The 22,027-nt window shown below is 33.4% G+C and overlaps 1 protein-coding gene across 6 annotated transcripts; it reads right to left on the bottom strand.

Annotated features, from left to right (window-relative positions):
• Positions 1-1,615: 1,615 nt before the first annotated feature.
• Positions 1,616-21,479, bottom strand: LOC132737023 (uncharacterized). 6 transcript variants are annotated; one of them, XM_060724251.1, is made up of 4 exons: positions 21,375-21,479; positions 17,495-17,644; positions 4,676-4,843; positions 1,616-3,760 (listed from the first exon to the last, which is right to left on the bottom strand). In XM_060724251.1, the coding sequence occupies exons 3-4, from the start codon at positions 4,766-4,768 to the stop codon at positions 2,570-2,572; spliced, it is 1,284 nt and encodes a 427-aa protein (XP_060580234.1). In that variant the 5' UTR covers positions 4,769-4,843; positions 17,495-17,644; positions 21,375-21,479; the 3' UTR covers positions 1,616-2,569. The 6 variants fall into 6 exon arrangements, with proteins under 6 accessions (XP_060580234.1, XP_060580233.1, XP_060580232.1 ...); XM_060724250.1 differs by lacking the exon at positions 21,375-21,479 and adding an exon at positions 19,729-19,819; XM_060724249.1 differs by lacking the exon at positions 21,375-21,479 and adding an exon at positions 19,466-19,817.
• Positions 21,480-22,027: the final 548 nt, after the last annotated feature.

Here is a 22,027-nt window from a genome sequence, read left to right as displayed (position 1 = left end):
GTGGTTTGTTAATCCTGACTTTTAAAACGGGGCCAGGGCTGTATTTTTTTTTCAAAATTATTTTGTATAGTTTTTAAATATAGACAAACTGAATCCCTAAAGAATGCCCAAATGGGCGAAATTGAAAATGTTGCAGGCTCGGTTTGATTGGGCGGAGTAGTACAAGAATCCTACTGTCCACGCACCCAGTATTTGCAGAATTCCGACATTTAAACATAAGATGGTGAAAATTTGAAATTCATTATACTTATCGACAAGTAAATTAAATAATATCGGTTTAAGTTGTAAGGTCGATGAAATATGTTGAACCTTATCTTGTTTTCGTAATGTATAATATTTTATACAAATGTCCCAATCTCTAACAATGCTGCATTCGATATCATACAGCCATTAACACGTGTATGGAGCTAGGCAGTCTTTTGCCAAGTTTTAGTATTTTTCAGAATTGATAATAAACAGTTCCAAATATTGAAACTAGGTATGCCCATTTCAGAACTTCGACGGGATCAAGGTTAGCACAACAATTATACCATTAACTAGTATTATTTGTTTGTTTGTTTCATTTTACGCCTTTTCCCAACAGTATTTCAGTCATATAGGCGGGTAGTTTCCTTACCATCGTTCCTGGAGAGTTACACCAGTACTAGACTACCTTCCTCCGTGCTAAACTACCAAAGCATTTCCCGGGGATCGAACCCACGCCAGAGAGGTAACTGGATTAGAAGTCATCGACTCTAACCCCTCGACCACGAAGGCGGTCCTAACTAGTATTACGTCGGTGTTGATCAAAGCAACTGGGGACATACAGTTTTTGCTTGAATATCAATTACTCCATACAAAATGAAACGAGGTGATGTGGTGTTGCAATGGCCACGGGTTTTATTGAAATTGAAGCCTTGCTATGGCGCACTTTTCCTAAATTTGACTATGTATATATTGGTGTGACACGGACTGTTTTGTTTTGTTACTATCGCTTTTCAATTACATGCAAATGAGAAAAAAAAATATTACTGAAGTTTTATTACTTTCCACCATAGAAAAATGCGAAATTACAGGTACATTTTTCCACAAAGTAATATCATTTTTATAAAAGGGACGTACGGGGCTGTCAGAGGTATATTTCAATGGTTTATTTCAAGGATTTATAAGACTCTCTCATTTCCTCAGACTTTGTTGAGAAGCACAGGACATCGGCAGAATATGTAAAGCTTGGTCGAACTTTGTTACACTGAGGACACTGACTGACTCTCTGACTGACTGACTGACTTACTGGTTAAGATCCGAGCTTTGTTTAGTACATGGAGAGCAAATCCTACAGGTCAAACTATCAGTTCTAATAGAGTTGGAGATACGCTTATCCCGTATTCTACTGTCCAGCTGCCGATGTTCTGACTGAAGCCGAGGGACGTGGCCATACAGAGTAGACAGGGACGACGAGGAAGGGACACTAGGGTGTGTGAGTCATTCTTGAAAGTTAAATGGTCCCTGGCTTTACTGGTGGAGCGGGCAGCTGAAAAGAACCACCAAAGTTCCGCAAGCTAGCTTATATCTTCCACACCTGATGGAATCCTGATGGAATTAGTGTTTAGACCAAGGAAAAAAAGACGCAGATATGTCCGGTTTTACAACGTTTATTAACATTCATTTATTGACAGTAATTTTCAAAAATAAAATTTATATAGCTTTTTTATGTATTTTATGTATAAAAATGTTAATTTCTTTCTGATATTAAATTTGTAATGTTTTATGAATATTATAATTATACTTATCTATTGTTTATGCAAAATATGTAAATGTATATATCAATTTAGTATTTCAATTAAAAATCATAATAATAAATCATCATCATACAAATATACCTGTTTCAGCAAACTTGACAAAATCTGTGTATTTTACATGTATCCGTTTACTAAAATATCAGGACAGTTTTTCGAGTTACTTCCCTTGTACAATAAAATGATGATATTATATGAATACATAACACTTAGATGTTACTCAGCCTCTAGGCACTGTACTTTCACCCTTTTTACGGTGGCGCAACAAATTGTCAATATAGAATAGTGAACTTCCCATACAGTTTCAGAAATTAAAACATAACAAACAAAAACAACAACAAGAAAACCAACTTTGTAATCTGTAAACATCAATCTCTAAAATGAGTTTCTCTAAGCCTGCCAGCGGCAAAAATTCTACGCATGCGCTTAATGCAGACCAATGTTTACCGGCACATCCTAGTGTGATCATGGTCTGCGCTGTTCGTTATTTAGTAAGTACATGTATATACAAAAAATGTATTTTAAAATTTTCCCTAAATAGATAAATGGCTTTAGTCTGATTTTAAGACGGACTAGTCCATTTAAGATATCTAACGTGGTCAGGGTTAAAATTATTTGACTTTGAATTTAAAGGCCATGATTGACTATTAAGGTTATGTAAATTGAAGTCTTATCTTACTTTACGATCTAAAATATCTAACACATTACTCTATACTGTTGATTACGAATGGTATTTACTTTATATTATAAATCATGCGACGGAATCTAGGCTGTAAAATGTTTGTTAAAATTATTCATATCAGTTTTGTCTGGTCACCAGATCCTTCATTATCGGAACTATCATCTGCTGTATCATTACTTGCTTTTGCAGTTTTATGCACTTTAGTTTTCTTTTTATCTAACAACTTTTCACCATCACTATTTTCTATCACAAAATCTTTATCATGGTGTATAGTATCTTTAACATTCAACTCGTTTTGTTTAACTTCGTCACGCTCTTCAGTTCCAGTGTTCAGTATTTTATCATCTATATCTTTCTTACCAAACTTGATTTCATTCACAACCTCTTCCAATAAGTTTCCTATTTCCGTTTCTTTTTCAGTGTTTGATACTTCAACTTTATAACCGTTCTCATCTTTATTTACTCCAATCTCTGTTGATTCAAACGACGGTAAATTTACATATTCATGCGGTTTGCAAATTTCCACTTGTTCTTCGGAATGCATTTCTTCCTGTACACCACTTGGGGCTATATTTATGTAATGTCTTTCTAAATGTGGACTATTCTTTTCACCAGAGTCCCCATGTATACCTAACACACTGTCATTTACATAAACTTGTGACTCAGAATTATCCGGTTTGTCACAGTCAACATATTCTGAACAATCCTCCGCAGCAAGTGATTTTAAATTAGTAAACTCAGGTACACCCACGTGAACCGGTTCTTCGTAACCCATTTCTGTTGCTTCGAGTTTAAACGTTTTTGAATCATCTACTAGAGAGTCATTGTCTGGAATGTTATGATCTGCATTTACACTGCCTGTCAAAGATACACTTTCAACTTCAATATAAGTTACTTCGTCTTTTATGTTGTCATTTGCTTTTTCGGATTTACATGGATCCTTTCTATAATCATTTATCTTAGTTCGCGGAGGCGGTATTAAAGTTACTGTTTCACTTTTGATTTCGGTCATTTCAACACTTTGTGGGTCCATACCACCATGAGCACCGCCCTCTGGGTTTGGAATTATTTCCGAACTCCGCCTATTTTGGCTATGATAACCTTCATCTTTTATATTTGTTTCTTCGTCGTCACTTCCTTCACCGCTGTAGCATTTCGGTAATATACACCGGAAACAGATCATTCTACATACGGGTATTTTCATGCAACACGCAAAAATTTGGCGGCAACATTCTCGACCTTTCGTCTGCGGATTTGGCGGTGTTGTTAGACTGGAATATCGGCCCTGCTGAGACGCTCGAACCTGAAACAAATTTGAAAATTTGTTACAAAGAATTTATTTTCAATAAATAATGAATGACAAGATCGGTAATTAGATAAGTCCGCCTCTCCCCTATCCCCCACTCCATTATGGGATAATATACATTACATACCCCTAAGCCATATCACTTTTTCTATATTCTCTCTGTAGCCTTCCTTATTTAACATTAACAGTCTTTTCATGGTATTTAACAGAGCATAATTCAGAACACGCAACTTTAAATTTCCTATAGAATCTTAAATATACTATGGTTAAGAAAGGAATGAACGAGTATGCACACTTTGTACTTAGTCATGAGCTTGGTGATGAATTTCATTATATTCATAACTGTTACTCCAATACTGAGAGAAACAACTTTATTTCTTTCTCTTACAGGAGAAACCCTAACATTTGAACAGCTGATGTCCTCTTCAGATATACTTGATCTTGTTTAATTAGCAAGCTCTGTAATATATATTACTGCAGCCATTTAAGTAAATCCAATATCCCTCACATGACCTTTTGAATAACTAAATTTTCAGTTAAGAAGATATTTTATAATATTCAATGTATTAATCTTCAAATTATATATAATTTCTTGGTAACATCAGTGTGTTACTATAGACAAAGAAATAGTCCCACTGAACATAACAAAGCACCAGTGCAATGGTAGACAAGAAATTGTTCCCAAATCAGGGACTTTATTGATCAAAAAATATACATGAACGTAATTTAAGTCAAGTCTAAAAAGTGAAAACATTTGTGTCAAGAACTGTCACTTATTCTGCGCTTTCACACTATTCAAACCGACATACATATACTTAATCCTTCGCAAGCGCGAGAAAGTACTACCTACAGTTGGTTTTGCATAGCAACAGGTCGCTTCATAAAAAGATCTATATATGGAGTAAATCTCACCGGCAGATGTACAATGTCGTTGTCCTTGGACTTTTTCTTCGTTCTTTTTTTCCTGATACGGACTATAGGAGCTTTCGGTTCTTCAAAAGACATCTTTGATCAGGTTGTTATTTAACTCGTTAAAAGTCTGCTGTTGACAAATACGTCTCTATGAATCTATGATCCAATCTGAAAGTAGAAAATGATAACCGCATACATTAAGGATTGTGTTGGTTTAAATAAAGCTGAGTGATAACGAAGACGTAATATCATATACAATTATGTCATTTGTAGCTTATTTTGTGCATAATTTCGCAGCTTTAAAAGATGGATACAAAGTTATATATATATTTATCGTCAAAGAAAAATGATTTTTCAAAGGCAAATTGCGGTACGATTGTTTTCCAACCATTTGAGTGATTGTGTTGATAACGCAATAAGATAATTTACGTGAAGCTTTCATGTCGTGTGAATGGTGACATTTATTATACGTATAAAACGTTCCTTCTGAAACAAAATTTATGACCTCATCAGTGCGAGAATAGATTTGTTATGTGATGAGGCTACCAACTGTTTACATATACTCTGTATCATTTCAAGGACCATATTTTAATAATTGTAACAGCGAAGATGGTAACTCTTGGCTTCCGTAGATTCCGTATTTGGCTATATAATTTTATTCATGGCATGATTATTACATGATGTCACGTGATCTTGGTCAAGGACGAAGTTTGGGCACAGCTATGTTTATTTAAACTGACAGACTTCACTTGGTATGGTCTTGATGAAAATGCTTGCAAAAATGGCAGAGACTTTGGATATGCAAAGTTTTTCTCGATTTTTTTTTAAATGATATAGTTAATGTAGAGAAATTCAATATCCCAAAATCATCAGTATATAGGTTTAATAAGAACTAATTAACGCACCCAAGTCTTACATTCTAAGATGTGACATAAATATGCTTCAACGGACCCCAACAGGCACGATATCTGGAAACTTTCAACAATGTCATTGCATATAAAGTACGTAAAAGACACTAAAGTATTATATAACTACACATATATATATATATTAAAAAGAGGCTGAGATGTATACCGGACCGTTTTTTTTTTTCGTTTGTTTGTTTGTTTTTTTTGGTTGGGATAATTCACATCGCTATCATTAGGGTCATATAGCGACTTTCCTGCTTTAGTGGTGGAGGAAGACTTCTGTCCCCCTCCGTGCATTATTTCAGGCACGAGCGGGCACCTAATTAGAACCACAGATCTTTGGAAAGCCAGCTGGATAGCTTGCTCAAATTCCCTCACGGGAAAATGGTACGAAGTCAACAACCTAAATCATTCGTATAAACCATCAGAAAAAAATACGAGACGAAAATCTAACAGGACTACAGAGACCCTGAGGTATGCACTAAACAAGGCAAAGTTAGGCCTGAAAAATGAACGAAAACATGGTTGAAATACCATAAACATTCAGCTGAGATATACCCAAAACGGGGCTGAGAAGTCACAAGGAAAAAACGGAGATAAAAAGGGCCAGGCTGAGCTGAATTAAAAAGAAAAGAAATATTGTAAAATATCTAAAAATAATGAGTTGATTGACAACTTCATAACAACAGAAATAAAACGAAATTATGAACACGAAAAAAAAACACCTATTTTCCATAAATACACCTCCGTATTTTTGTTTCACACGTCTTCTCTTTGAAGAATTCTATGAATTTTAAGCTGAGTCAGATGAAGGAAAAATATTATCCTGAAAGGTGGGTGATAATTACTTTCCCGCGTGTTGATTCTGTTCGTACACGTGATTTCGTGCAGCCTATAATCAATTATTATTAATGGGCCATTTCAATGGAATGTTACCTCGTATCTGGTTAATGTTGAATTTATGTTCAAATAGTTTTCAGAGGCTTCTGTAGTTGTTACTACAACAAAGTTTTTTTTTATTGTTAGCAGTTTTTAAATACTTTCTTTTTCGCAAAATGATATCAGTTATTGTCGTTGAATTTAGTTGCGTTTCAATTTGAGAATAACCTAAAAGAATAGGTTCGACACATAGGCATTCATTTCACTCTATTCCAATATTACAGCAATCAGCGTGTCATAAACTATATACATTAAAACAAAAGCCCTCCTGAATTGTAATCAAGCCTGTAAATTATCTACCGCTTCGTTTTCTATACTATCTATACTAAAAAAATGAAAACATCAATGAAATGTATTTGTGCACATTACAGTTACTATGTCTTTGTAAAAAAATTATCCATGACTTTCTAAATCACACTGAAAAGCAGCTGTGTACGGGAAATTAAATATTAAAATTTCATTCTGCATTGTAGCTCTAAAACGGCCCAATTTTATTGTTCCGAAATGCAATCATTTTTATTTCTCGAAATCTTATTTTATTTTTGATATCTTTTCACAGTTTTCAAAATGTTACTCATCTCATTCCTCACTTTTTCTTCTTTGTCCCTTTTTTGCAATTGGTATAATTATTGTGATTTAGTATTTTGTATACAGAAGTCAAAATACTACTTTATTTTCATTTCGCTACCTTTATGGCACATTTTTTGCACGTTAAGCGTTAATTCTTCAGTTTTATAACCTCTAACATGCTCCAAATCTATTTTTAGGTCATAATTCATCACATGATTGAATTAAAATATTACCAATTTCTGAGATATAATGTGCCTTTAAAGATACATATTTTATTTTTGATATTTCATTACAGGCTATAACGGATCAGTGAAGCATTCAATATACAAAAATGTATATAAGTACGATCGTCCGATCGACGATATTTGTACAACTTTGAAATAAAAAAATACTTGCTAACAGTATAATAGATGTTTGTTGAAGTAACAACTTATTTTATATTTTAAAATTAAAATATAACGTGAACTGAACTTACAATTTGCGCTGTCACTTTAACGTAACACCAAAAATGCACAGTTAATTTTGCTGTTAAGCATAGACATAATTATCCATTTCGATTTTCTATAAATCAACACTCATATGCTATATAATGAAAACTAATAGAATAATAGACAGATTGGTGAGATTGGGTCTCTGATAACATTGGTTTATCCACTTCCGGTCGGAATGGCTTCAGGCTAAATTAATTACTAATTCGGAAAGCTGCTGTGAAGCAGACTGACCCATTTTATGTAATGTAACACATTGTCTAATTAATAAAGCGAAATTAACAAAGGTTTGCAATAAATGCATGTATTGACAACCGAGTATGTTCGCGGCGAATTAACATTCACTAATGTCTTTATTAAAAGGCACGAAATATCTTCTTTTGCTACGAGAACGTCCCTGCCACGACGTTTATAAATGGTTAAATATATTGCAAAAATAAATTGAGCCGCGTCACGACAAAACCAACATAATGGGTTTGCGACCAGCATGGATCCAGACCAGCCTGCGTATCCGCGCAGTCTGATCAGGATCCATGCTGTTCGTTTACAAACCCTATAACAAGTAGAGAAACTGATAGCGAACAGCATGGATCCTGATCAGACTGCGCGGATGCGCAGGCTGGTCTGGATCCATGCTGGTCGCAAACCCATTATGTTGGTTTTGTCGTGACGCGGCTCAATTACTGTCGCCTAGTGAGATGAAGAATGTTCCCTATAATATTTATTATGAAAACAAACACATAAATATTATTGTTTTTATATAAACACACTTTAAAGCACGAATTTACACACTTGTTTTTTCCCCGTTTCTAAGCTGTTAAATAATCAGGCACAAAGTAACACGGAAACTTCAAACACAATTTATACACTTGATCACGCAGTAATTTAAAAAAATACATGTCTATTGCCAATTTTGACTGATAATAACATCGAAAACAAGTCTGAAGTGAAATTAATTAATTAAAACACAAAATGGATTAGTTTTATTTTGAGTTTACTCTAGTGTACCATCTTTTTAAAAATGTAGAATTGCTACTCAGAAAGTTTCGAATAACCCGATTAGTTAAAAAAAACTAGCCCGACTTGAGCGGAACATCATAATTATGTATTGAAAAAATATTTAGAATACCTTTTATCAAAACATTGAGAGAATCTGTGCCAATTTTACTGAGTCAGAAACAGAAGGGCGACTTCGATTATTGGCCCACTGGGAATTAAATATACTCGTGTACAAAAATAAATCACAGAAAATGAAGATATATAATACTACATCAAGATTGGTGAGCAGCGGACACATAAACCGTGATTATATAGGTCTGTTTCGTGAAACATTTCAGCATTTTATATGCAGTATGTAGTTTTAAATACAACTTAATATAAAATATGTTGTTTCATATTCATATTCCATTTCTCGTATGTTTCCCTTAAATCAAGTGATTGATTTCAACATATTAACACATCTTTAAGATTCTTGATATGAAAATAACAACAAAAATGTGCAACGGAAATATTGCATAGAAAATAAGCATAGTTAAGGTAAGTATAAAGTTAAATACGTGTACAATATAATGGTAAAAATCAGTTGATAGCTATCAACTTATTTAATATCTTATAAATTAATTTAGACCAGATTCTTCGTGCTAAAATAGTATATAAAGTAAACAGGCATCCATTGCATACACAATAACATATACACATTAACACATCCATAATAACGCATTCGTAACAACACATTCACAACAACGCATCCATAACAACGCATCCACAATTAACATATCCACAATTACGCATCCACAACAATGCATTCACAACAACACATCCACAACAACGTATCCACAATAACGATCAACAACAACGCATTCACAACAGCGCATCCACAATAACGCATTCACAACAACGCATACACACCACCACATTCATAACAACGCATCCACAACAATGCATTCCAAACAACACATCCACAACAACGTATCCACAAATACGTTTCACAACAACGCTTTCACAACAGCGCATCCACAACAACTCATTCACAATAACGCTCTAAAACAAACGCATTCACAACAACGCATCCACAATAACGTATGACTATTACTATATATAGATGAACAACACATTCACAATAACACATCTACAACAACACATCCAAAATAACCCATCCTGAACAACACATACTCAATAATACATCTACAACAACACATACACAATAACACATCTACAACAACACATACACAATAACGCATCTACAATAAGGCATCCACAATAACTCATCCATAATAATTCATTACATCTACACATCCGCGCATATATTCCTCAATTCATATAATGCCAATCCTTTCAAAATCTTGAGAAAATTTTAAAGATATCACATTCGAGGTCACATGAAAATTACGTTCAAACTACATGTAATTTGTCGATAGTGTAATAAAATGGCTGATTTTCAGTATCTGAATGAAAGATATCTTTCACCAGTTTTTCAAAACACGTCCCTACTAATGTAGATTTTACACATAAAAAAAACAAATAATTAGATTCACCTGTCTCACGTTTTATCAAATTTTCGTTTAACACACCAACAAAATGTTAATCGTACCAGACATCTAATATCCGAGTGATAATATTACCATTTTTCTCGTTATAAATCCAGTACAACTTACTTGCATGATAAGCGAATTTTTCATGAATGAAAGCTTAGCCATTCACTATCCTTGCTAATACTTTTAGTCGATACGCACTTAAAAGGATAGTTCTTTCTCACGCACACACAAAGAAACAAACAAGAAAACCCGCTTTAAGACTTACTTCAGAAAGAACAGAAACGGTGGTCTAAACAGTCAATATGTCTGCCTCTCAAAAGTGACAATGTGTTCGAGTTTTATATTATCTCTTATTAGTAGTCAAAAGAGACTGAGATACGTTAGAAACCTGTTTGTTTTAAGTACATCAAAGGAATGATTTTTAAAAATGAAAGGACATTATCATCAGCTGCACGTTTATTTCTTTGAGAAAAGCAACTTTACTTTTGACCAACTAAAATTTGTAAATATCATTTGATGATGTTATTCTTGATGTGTGACCTCAAAAAAAAATTTGTGAAGAAAAAACAATCATTTCTTACAGTTTACGTTACATATAAATTTGTTAAACAGAAACATACAATTTGTACTTTTCTATTTTAAACTGACCGTTCATAGATAATAGATAATATGGCCCTAGTCACTATTGAGAACTATTGCTAGAGAAGGACATGATTTCTGTAATGCAGACGAAGGTCATTGTGTGACAAGACCAGGAATTCAAACTTCTCTGTCGACCACTAAATGACGCTGCATGCCAAATGTTAGAACTGTAGGTCATGAACTTTTGAAATTTTAATTTTGACATCTATTTCATCTTTTTTGAAAACAAGCACCGAGGCAAAACGATGCCATTTAAGCCCTTCATCCATTAAGACAGATAAGAATAAAAATGTTTTAATGATTCACGTTTTGTGCAAGAATGTAGCTGATACGGTCCCGAAGACTTACATTTTTAATGTAGACGGCGGACGGCCGCGGCCCTTCAAAACACATACGAGCAGTTTAGCTATAAAAACGATAATACTGTTTAAAATGTTTAACAGGGATTGTTTGACGTCATAATGTTATAAAGCATATTATATTTAATATTGCACGGCTTGTATTTAGCATATCTTATTAAATACACTGCTATAATAAAAAGTTCATGTCTCTAAGGAATTAAGAACTATCCTCCGCAATGAAGCTGGCAAAAAGATCAATGAATGCTGGGATTGCGTGGGTTGGGTATAAACATATCGATCAGGTCGCTGTCGTCTCAGACTTAACGGGTTCATATTTCCAATATTCAGCATTATATTAACAAAGAGGATAGCCACATGAATGGTGAACGGATTTTCCCTAGCAAATGGATTTCTCATCAGGATTTGTGGAGTGAAGACTGATGATGTATAAAAATAGAAGTTCTGATCATTCTATGCAGACGATATTCAACAACAAGCACTGCAATGTGAGAATACATGATAACCCTTATCAGTTCCAGCCATTTAAAATTCCCACTCGAACTAGATTCGGGAGGCTGAAATTCGACGCATAAAATATTACTGCATTTTATTCTGTTGAGGCGTATAGGAGCATGTAGTGAATATATTTGAATAAATGCTACAATTTTAAACGAAAAGTCATTCAGATTTCTTTTTTATTTTGTCTTATATATTTATTTTTACCCTGGTGATATTTATTAGTAAAAAATAATGTTACACTGAGTCTTAGGAGAAATAAAATAAACAGCATCATACAGCAAACAACCAAAATTTACATCAAATAATAATAAAAAAATATTTACCAAAAGTTCCAAAATCACAAAAAAGTGTCCGTTAGTTTAAGTAAAACAACATGCATAAAACAGTACTAAAAGTCATGTGAACTTAACGCGCAGAAAATGACCCATTATCACAAAAACGTACCTTTACTGACTAAAAGGTGTCATAAATCTACTGTAAACACTGAAACACATTTGTCAAAAGATAAGATATTTCTTGAACTTTAACTCATATATCTGTCAGACAGCAGATGTGGAAACGCACATTATACTTTATTATAAATGAACATGTCTGTCATAGCGATAAAATAAGCATATTTTTGTGAAATGGGGAGATCGTCAAATTTTATTTCATAACTTGCTACTGTCCAATCTTTAATCAAATATCACACAGTCTCATTCTGAAGTGTGTGCGACAATTTGTTTGATTTTATGTCACACCAATACTGTAAAGGTCATACGGTGACTTTCCGGTTATCCTGGTGAAGGAAGACCTCAGCCCCTTCGTGCATAGTTCATTTTTTTCAAGAACGAGCGGTCACCTAAGTAGTACCACCGACTTTCCATTATCGAGCTAGATAGTGTCCTCACATGAACGAATGCAAAGACCATGACGGGACTCGAACCAACAGCAAGTAATTTAAAGTTGGTGACCTTAATCACCCGGCCACGGATGCCCCTGTGAGATGTGCTTGAGAAGATATTTCAAAAATATGTCTCACATTTAGATTATACGATCTTATTGTCTGAATTATTATCAATTTCACCTTATAAATGAAAGTTCTTCATTAAATTTAAGACTAAACTAGATCTCTCTCTAATGTAACTTTTTTATTTTGTGATATATATGTATCTGTAATACATATGCAGTGTCTCTTCATTTTGTTTCCCTCTTTATTATTGTACATGTAAGATCTGCTTACTTTGCGTTTTGATGATGTATTGTAATCATTATTTTTGTGGACGAGGAGCCAGTTCAAGTCCGAAAATGTTCTGTTCATAATAATGAATCAATATTCATTCACCTATAAAGCAAACATGGCAAATAATCGTAAATTATATCTTAAATAGAACAATGAATACATTTATATTTCATATCGTAAAACAAACACTTCATTTCCAATAATTATCTGGACCGTATCAACTCTTATATGCACTGAAAAGAAGTATGGAATTTAAGTCCATTTATTTAAAACAAATGCAAAACATTTTCAACAGCTGTAAATAGAGACAGCACATTAACCGTTTAAAGACTCAACTCAATAAAGACACACATTTTCTATATTTTCAAAAGCTTTTTTATTTTGTTATCCTTTTAGAGTTTCGAAAAGAGTACTCGTCTGTCATATACATATGGCTGACTCATTTTTACTGTTAAAGCATTTTGGCAATAAAGTATAGTTTAAGAGATTCAGTATTTTGTATCAAAGTCAAAATACCACTTTTTGCTATTTTACTACCCTAGTGATTAGCACCCAACAGGCTCCAGTCATTATTGAGGCCCACATGAAAGATTGGGAAACCAAATGTGTAGCCTCAGTAAATAAAGACTTTATATAGAAGAATATAAGCTTCATTTCTGAGGTACAAAGTGCCTTTAAAATAAATCTCTTAAGAAATGAAGAAGTGTAAAATAATAACAATTTTCAGGAAAATACTATGTTTAAGGGATTTATTCTGGAAAGGCACGAGTATCGGACCTGGGATGAAAATATATGACCAGATTGAAATAAAACCTGTGTTCATCTTAAAAGTGTCAAAAACCAAAAAAAAAAAAAAATTGTAAAAAATGACCCCCTTTAAAATATACTATAAGTTAAGAGAAGGCCGGAAACTCCAGATTCGAGCCTACGAGCAAGGGATTCATTTCCCGAGCCGTTGTGAAAACAATTGGCCAGACAATTAAAAAAGACTTTTATCACTATTTCACGTTTGTATTAAGCTTCCAAATGAGACCGACCCCAAGTCTCTAGCCCTTCCCGTTCATGAAATATCTATCGGGAAACGAGCGAATTCGTGCTAAAAATCCTTGGTAGACAGAATTGCGGCACAACGATTCGGTACGTAAACATAGACTAATACATGTTTGTCAGCTGAGTACGGGTCAAAATCACTTGAATTTACTAAATAATATTACTAAATACATTAAGTTGGACCACACACACCCGTCAGTAGCATCTGATACACGTAAAATTCGAATTTCAAACCTTTCCACGGTATTTAGATTCCTTTCAACGCCATTGTCAATCAGCTGTTCGATATTTTGTAACGAGTCTTCTGATTGGCCAATAGCAACGAAACCGCAAACGTTTCACACAAGGATGCATAATGGCGTAGAAAGCGATTGAAAGACCGTGTAAATGTTTGAAACTCGAATCTCGTGTGTATCAGGTGCTACTGACGCTTGTGAGTGGTCCAACTTAATGTATTTAGTAATATTATTTAGTAAATTCAAGTGATTTTGACCCGTACTCAGCTGACAAACATGTATTAGTCTATGTTTACGTACCGAATCGTTGTGCCGCAATTCTGTCTACCAAGGATTTTTAGCACGAATTCGCTCGTTTCCCGATAGATATTTCATGAACGGGAAGGGCTAGAGACTGACTTGGGGTCGGTCTCATTTGGAAGCTTAATACAAACGTGAAATAGTGATAAAAGTCTTTTTTAATTGTCTGGTCAATTGTTTTCACAACGGCTCGGGAAATGAATCCCTTGCTCGTAGGCTCGAATCTGGAGTTTCCGGCCCTCTCTTATAGTATATTTTAAAGGGGGTCATTATTTACATTTTTTTTTTTTTTTTGGTTTTTGACACTTTTAAGATGAACACAGGTTTTATTATCAATCTGGTCATATTTTTTCATCCCAGGTCCGATACTCGTGCCTGTGGATTTATTCTGGAAATATTAATGCCAAAATTATGAACCTTGCAACATATGATGTGAGTGATGATAAGAAAAAATAATTTGAAATTTGAAGTAGATCCCTTCAGAAAAAAGTTATAGTGCACAAAAATTTTAACCAGAAGCCTGGATGAAAACACAGCAGTTGTACATAATCTTCGTAATGTCAGACTAAAATATGCAGATACACTTGCATATGTTTAAAAACGTAAAAAATATTCTTTCTTTTTTTGTCAAATGAAAGTTTTATTTATTTATTTATTTATTCATTTTTTTAATCCACGATATGTCATGCTACATGACACTATTCCACGTTAGCTACCATTTTACATAACATGAATAAGGGGCGTCCGTGACCGAGTGGTTAAGGTCATTGACTTCAAACCACTTGCCCCTCACCGCTGTGGGTTCGAATCCAGACAGGGACTTTGGATTATTTCATGCTCGGAAAACTATCCAGAATTATAGCTTAGAACGTTTAGGTGGTCTTACTCGGGGCCCTTTTTGTGCCTTAAGATAATGCACGAAGGCATCCGAGTCTTCTCCACAGTAACAACCCTTTGGACGTCGCGATATGACCTATACTGTGTCGATGTGACGTAAAACCCAAAAAAGTGTAAATGAGGTTTTTAACTTTATATCGCTTTTCTTTAATAAATCTCTAAAAAGATATTTCATATTTAAAGGAGACTAATTTGTCAAATTATCACCAAATGTCAAAATAGTGTAAAACGGCGTTTTCAAAAGTAAAATTTTATACTACGTAAGAAAGAAATACGGTTCGTGGACAGACAGTAAATATGTACAGTTTATTCAAATTAGGCGTTTATGTATAATACAATCATAATTTAGCTTGCGTGATTGTGCATATTTTGGTGTTAATGTTTTGTATATAATGTGACAAGTCATTGTAAAGTTGTTTTACCGAAATATTGTCTGTCGCGTGAGAAAACACTCAGAAAAGGCTCAGAAAATTGCTAGATTTAGTACTGTGAACGTCAGTGTTTTTTTTCGGTGACATGTACTGTTTTGCAACTAATTATATACACATTTATATACATTTACACGCACCAGGGACATGGCTTATAGTAAATAAATAATTCGATTATAAGTGTGAATAAATAATACATGTATAATCCAATAAAACAAGAAATATGATGCACGTTATTTTTATAATATTGTAATAAGGTCATGACCTATATTCATGATAAAACAAAATGTGAAAGATTTTTATATCGCGTTAAAATGCAAAAAATAGTGACGGCTTAATATGAATGAAACATTCATTCATCAATTTTGTGCAACTACTGCTGAATGAAAAACTAAATATGAGCAGGCTGTCAAATAAACAAGACATTATAACCCCAGGCGTTATTGCGCATGCGTTGACATAAACTGCAAGATGACTTGCAAATTATGACAATGCACTTTAATGAAGAACAGAACATAACTTTATTCATTTATTCATGGTTACGTCGGGCGAATACAGGACTGCAGGAATGCAAGAAATAAACTGGTACTTCGTCCAGTTTAAATTCGAGCGTCTCATGTTAACACAATTTTAAAACATGTATTCATTTACTTGTCCGTATAAAATGCTTTTGAAAATGAGAGAATCATTGTATTTTAAACAAAACATGAGAGAACTTAAGTTTAACAGGTAACATATACACTATGCTTAAAGCAAACGAAAACACATTGTAATTAATTCAACTTTTATAGATAAAAAGATAAGGCGCCCGGAAAAAAATGGAGCAATATTTGTGTTAATGGATTTGAATCATTTACCTTAAAAGAACCCCCACCCTCTTGTCATTTGAAGTATACAAAAAATAACACAAGCAAAGATCTCCCGCAAGCATACAATACGTATGTCTAACAGTGTTGAACATTTGTACAAAGTTATATAACAGTCCCTATAGATATGTGCAAGGTCCAATATGGACAAGTGTTTTCCTCTTTGACTTTGAGACCTGTTTCATATGCGCAACACTTGTCTCATGACGAAGAAAATCTAAGTTAAGTCATTCTAAGCTTCTTTCATACAAGGTGTTCTTTGGAAAAAAATATTTATTTTTGATAATCTTTATTGCATATATTGACCTGAATTATGTTGATGATACTCTAACTCATGATCGTATATATATTCCGCTCTCAATTTGTTTTTTTATCTGAACTTTGACCTCTTTGTTTAACCTTCATCTTCACCAAGGGGGGGGGGGGTAAATTTTCTGTGCACACACCACCTTACAATGGTGAACATTTGTGCAAATCTACGTACACGTTTTGCTACGGACAAGTGTGTTCCTTAAAGATCTAAGTGTGACCATAGCATTGAACCTAGATATTCTAGTTCATGAATGTTTCTTGGACGCCGCCCGCCCACTGGCCCACCAAGTGCGATCCCTTTTTAGTTGGGTTTTTTAAACGGGCGTATAAAAAGTAATGCTTGGAGTTTTGACATAAATAAATACTACAACTGAATCATAAAGTCTGAAAGCTTCGGTACTCAGCCCAACTCAGAGCCAAGTCAAATCTTTTACGAGCAACCACATAGACATATTGTAGAGCTGATAAGAAAATACAAATTCTGTGAAGAATTCATATCTATACGTCGTTACGGAGGGATACTTGATGGTATTTATAGTTAGATAAAATATAGTTTAAAATAATTACCTACTGCGATGAAACCAAATATCCTCCGGAAAAAATCAAGTATCTCGAAGAAAAAGTGCACTTGATTGGTGTAATTTTCACAAAATTAAGAATAATTTCGCTGGTGAAGGATCTCCTTTATCTTCTTATTTATCCTGCAGCAATTGTAACCTGCCAGTGTAAAAAGTATGTTAATATGTAAAAGATGTGCAGTTTTAAACGAACTATTTTACATGTCGACAAACAGAAAGCCACTCTCTGAACTTTACATTTTTATTTCTAAGTATAAAGATCCGTTAGAAACTTTAAAGTTTCGAACAATATGTCCTTGATGATAATAAGGGGCGTGAGACTGTCACATTACAATATGTATCATAAACAGATTTTTTTAATATTCTCATTTCTCAATATTCTTAATATTCTTAAATCATGATATACGCAACAGCATACCCAAATTTCTCATCAGACATTTATAAGATTCATAATCTATTGAGAACGACAGAAGAAGAAAAAAGAACGACAGAATAATCTATTGACATAGCCAGTAGGGCTGTTTCAAGCTCATAACCAGGTTGTCCGATCCCCGTAAGCACCAATCGCAACTGTTGGACACTTTCCGTCAAACTTCGGGTAAGGCTCTCGTAACAAATAGTCTTAAAAATGCTGGGGAGTTTTGCTATTTATCCAATAAATATCCTAAAAGTAAATTAAATTTTAGTAATAAAGTAAACAGTAAAAATTTTATACTTATAAACGGCTGTGAAACCCAAATACAAAAATTCTAAACTAAATTTTTTTTTTTTCTAAAACTACATCGGGGGGGTATTTTTTTTAAAATTTATATGATTTCAGACTTTTTATAATAAATTTTTAAAGAAATGGACTTTTTTTTCCTTTGTTTTTAAAATTTTAAATTTGAACCCACGTTGAAAAACTTTTATCCGATTAAGTCCGAGTTATTTGAATAATAGCCCTGGGTGCCGTTTGGGTAACAAAATTTTGATTCCAAAAACGGGTACTCTAAAACCCTTAAACCGTTGAAACGAAGAAGTTGTTTTTGCTTGCGCCTATTGTGGAATGTTCATTGTTAAAGTTATTTTTTGTAATCCGAGAAAATAAATACTGCATAGTAAGGTTAGTCAAGCTGAACAGTCGCCATTCAATGGGATGGTACTAAATGTTGTACATAGTCGATAAAAAATTTATTGCCACTTTTTGGTCGAGGGAATCTAAAAGTCGACACATCAAAAACTATCAAATCATAAAATAAAGCCAAAGTAATTGAGAAGTTTATGAACTGATATATGTTTTATGGTGTATGAGATACTTTTATCATAGATTGGGTGACCTATCAGTGGAGAAAAGAAATCCAAGCAATAATCTAAAATAGCATGCTATTTTATAACCATGAAACAAAAAGGAAGCATGACTTGGGTATAATGAATAAAGAATGCATAATCTGTTGGTTTCGGTCATGGGATGGTCCAAATTACAAAACATTTACAGGGATTCCGCTTAACTATTTAATTATAACTACGGGTAAAAAGTCAACTTTAACTCAAACGTAATACCAAGATTAAAGCTATGAACATGAATGGCGGAACTAGTACGCGTTTGTAAATATATCTAAAAGATGAACACCGAGCTATCTTATTAACATAAAAAAGGTCGTTAGAGCATACCAAACTAAGTTAATATTCAGAACATTCTTTTTACTACATTTAAAATTTGTCTTCAAATGACAGTTTCATATAACAAGATACATAGATTAAACAGTGTTCGTGTTTTAAATCGATCAAAATGTATTTATAGATCATCTGTATTCGTGCAATATACGGGTATGTCCTGGCTGTCAGCATGTATTCTGTTTTCGTTATTATTTCTGCTTAACAGATAAATACCTGGTAGCTGACCCTTATCTGACTCGACACTAATTTTATCAATGAAAACATACATCATTAACTTCCGGAAAACAATGAATACACAACATACCTTAGCTGGGAGAGTACGTATTTAAAATAAATATTTCCCAATAATTCAGGCTGAGTCATTTTAAAACTTCACAAAAGTATTTCAGCATAAAGTATCGCTAAAATCCACCAAAAACAAGAGAGCACAATATCTATAGGCACACTTAATTTCGCTGAAATAACCTAATATTATCCGAAGAAAACTTGTTAAAGAAAAACGTCTGTGTAAATATTGAGCAATATAATTTTCACACGCGCAAAGTTTGTAAGACATTTACTGCATACCGGTATATATCGCTGATAAAACAGGTTTTCTGAAGCGAAACCTGTACGCAAAACCGTATGCTGTTTTCTTCCACGGAAGAAAAATAAAACCGTGTTAAGGTGTTTGTATTCCCGAAATCTCAACTTTCAAAACGTCATCATTGTTTTGTGAGAATTATCAGCGTCAGGAAACTACTGTATATAAAAAAGTTCTTTACTGTAAAATTCGTGAGAATTATCAGTTTCGTGAGAATAATGAGCATTAGGAAAGTACTGTATATGCAAAAAGTATTTTACTGTTTCGTGAGAATTATCGGTTTCGTGAGAATTATCACCATAAGGAAACTACTGTATATTAAAAAGTACTTAATTGTTTCATAAGAATTATCAGTTTCGTGAGAATTACCACGTCATGAAACTACTGTATATATAAAAAAGTACTTTACTGTTTCGTGAGAATTATCAGTTTCGTGAGAATTACCAGTATCATGAAACAACTTCATATAAAAAAGTACTTTGGACATAATACATGTAGTTACCATAAAAGAACAGGATAAGTATACAACAACTTTTGACCACAAGAATAAACACAATGGCCAGCATTTTTATTTTTTCTTCAATGTGGTTTCGATTCGCCCAAAATGATTCTTTCGAGTCACGCGGAGAACAGAATGATAATGAGTGTGTTTTGTTACAAGTTTTACAGCACTTATAGGCTGACTCAAATGAATAAATAAATTTAAAAAAAAACGAGCTAGAGGGACGTGAGGGTCTTGGATCGCTCAAGTGAGTCATGAGTAATGTCATAAATTTGTTTGAAAACTTGTTCTTTACATTTTCTTTATTCTTTTAGCTTTGGTGGTCGTCTTGTTGATGTCCGAAACGATTTTTTTCATATCAAAAGCCAAGTGACATTCTAGAAAAGTTTTATCAAACTTTTTAATAAAGTTTGACAAACATTTAAGAGATATATGTCATAAAAGCTTATTTCTGTTTTAAGATCTGGCCCCGTGTTCACAAAGATTTAAGGATCAGGATCAAATCTAAAAACTCAAATATTCTCCATTGTTTATCCTCATAGATTAAATATTTAATATTAAAATGATAAAACAGGACTTGAAATAGCATGTTTATGAAATTTTAGAATAAATATATTGTTATTTTTGCAAGATATGGACAATTTACAGTTGATCCAAATATTGATCTTGATCCTAAAATTGATCCTTATTTTGATCCGATTATTTTTGTATTTGTTTTAATATTCATCAATTTTATCCCAAAATAGGTTTGTTTCTTTGCAAATCAGCAATTGTTTACATTTTGAATATGTACCATTTAATTCTAGCAAAATATGATCAATATTAGTTATATAAAATAAAGAAAAGAAAATCAGAATCACTTGATCTTGACCCTGATCTTTTCTTAGTGAACACGGGGCCTGGTGATCATCTTGTTAAACTTTAACAATTTTAAGTTTTACAGTACCACTCAAAGATCACCGGTGCAAAGATCGTTAAAATCAATTTTATTAGAACCCTGGATTTGTTGAGTTTTAAAGGATTCCTATTTTCAACTCTGGTGGACATATTGTTCAGCGATCCAGAACTATTTTTGTGCAGGACTACCAAGGACCGAGTCTTCCTAATGCAAGGGATATGCCATCTTACCTTGTTTATATTTTTATATCACACCGGTCAGAATGATTTTAGCTTCTTCTTTTTTGAAATGCAATACAGTTTCATCAAAATCCGCCATGCATTTGAGGAGGATATATTAAAAGTCTTGTAGATACAATCTAAAGCATAGAAATACCATACATAACACTTTTTTTTCTGTTTTAGTACGCATGACACGTGACTTCTTCTAAGTATAATATAAATAAATAAATAAATAAATAAATTATCGTAGTCTTGTGACATAACATTTGAATTCCGGTTCCAGTTTCGCAATGCATTTATGTTAATATCCTTCACATTCATTTTCATATTAAGTGGCGTGCAAGGTAAGCATATACCTTAACTTATATTTTATGCATTCCGGTTTATCTTTACTGTAATGTTTATGTCAATTTAATTACATAAATGCACAACATGTTGTTTAAAAACATAAATCTATTCACGTTTTGGTTATCTTATCGTCATGTGGAATAAGTGCTTGATATCGTCTGTTCATCAGACGAGAACAATTACACAAATTCTAAGAAGATCTCCCGATAAGAAACATACATTAAGTACATCAGGACCCTGAGTACATGTAGGACCAATTTTCCTTAATCCATATCTAGCATTGTTTTCGATACTAGCCAAGATTCATAAATCCA

The sequence above is a fragment of the Ruditapes philippinarum genome, unplaced genomic scaffold (genome assembly GCF_026571515.1).
Source record: "Ruditapes philippinarum isolate M1 unplaced genomic scaffold, ASM2657151v2 ctg1175_1_1_1_1, whole genome shotgun sequence".
Taxonomy (NCBI): domain Eukaryota; kingdom Metazoa; phylum Mollusca; class Bivalvia; order Venerida; family Veneridae; genus Ruditapes; species Ruditapes philippinarum.
The sequence above is the reverse complement of the archived record's forward strand: the minus strand, read 5'-3'. Positions and strand labels throughout refer to the sequence as shown.

Excerpts from the sequence above, each read along its gene's own strand:
- LOC132737023 (XM_060724251.1), bottom strand. The coding sequence starts at position 4,768 with ATGTCTTTTGAAGAACCGAAAGCTCCTATAGTCCGTATCAGGAAAAAA. Across the intron at positions 3,761-4,675 it reads ACGACATTGTACATCTGCCG|GTTCGAGCGTCTCAGCAGGG; the intron begins GTGAGATTTACT and ends AATTTGTTTCAG.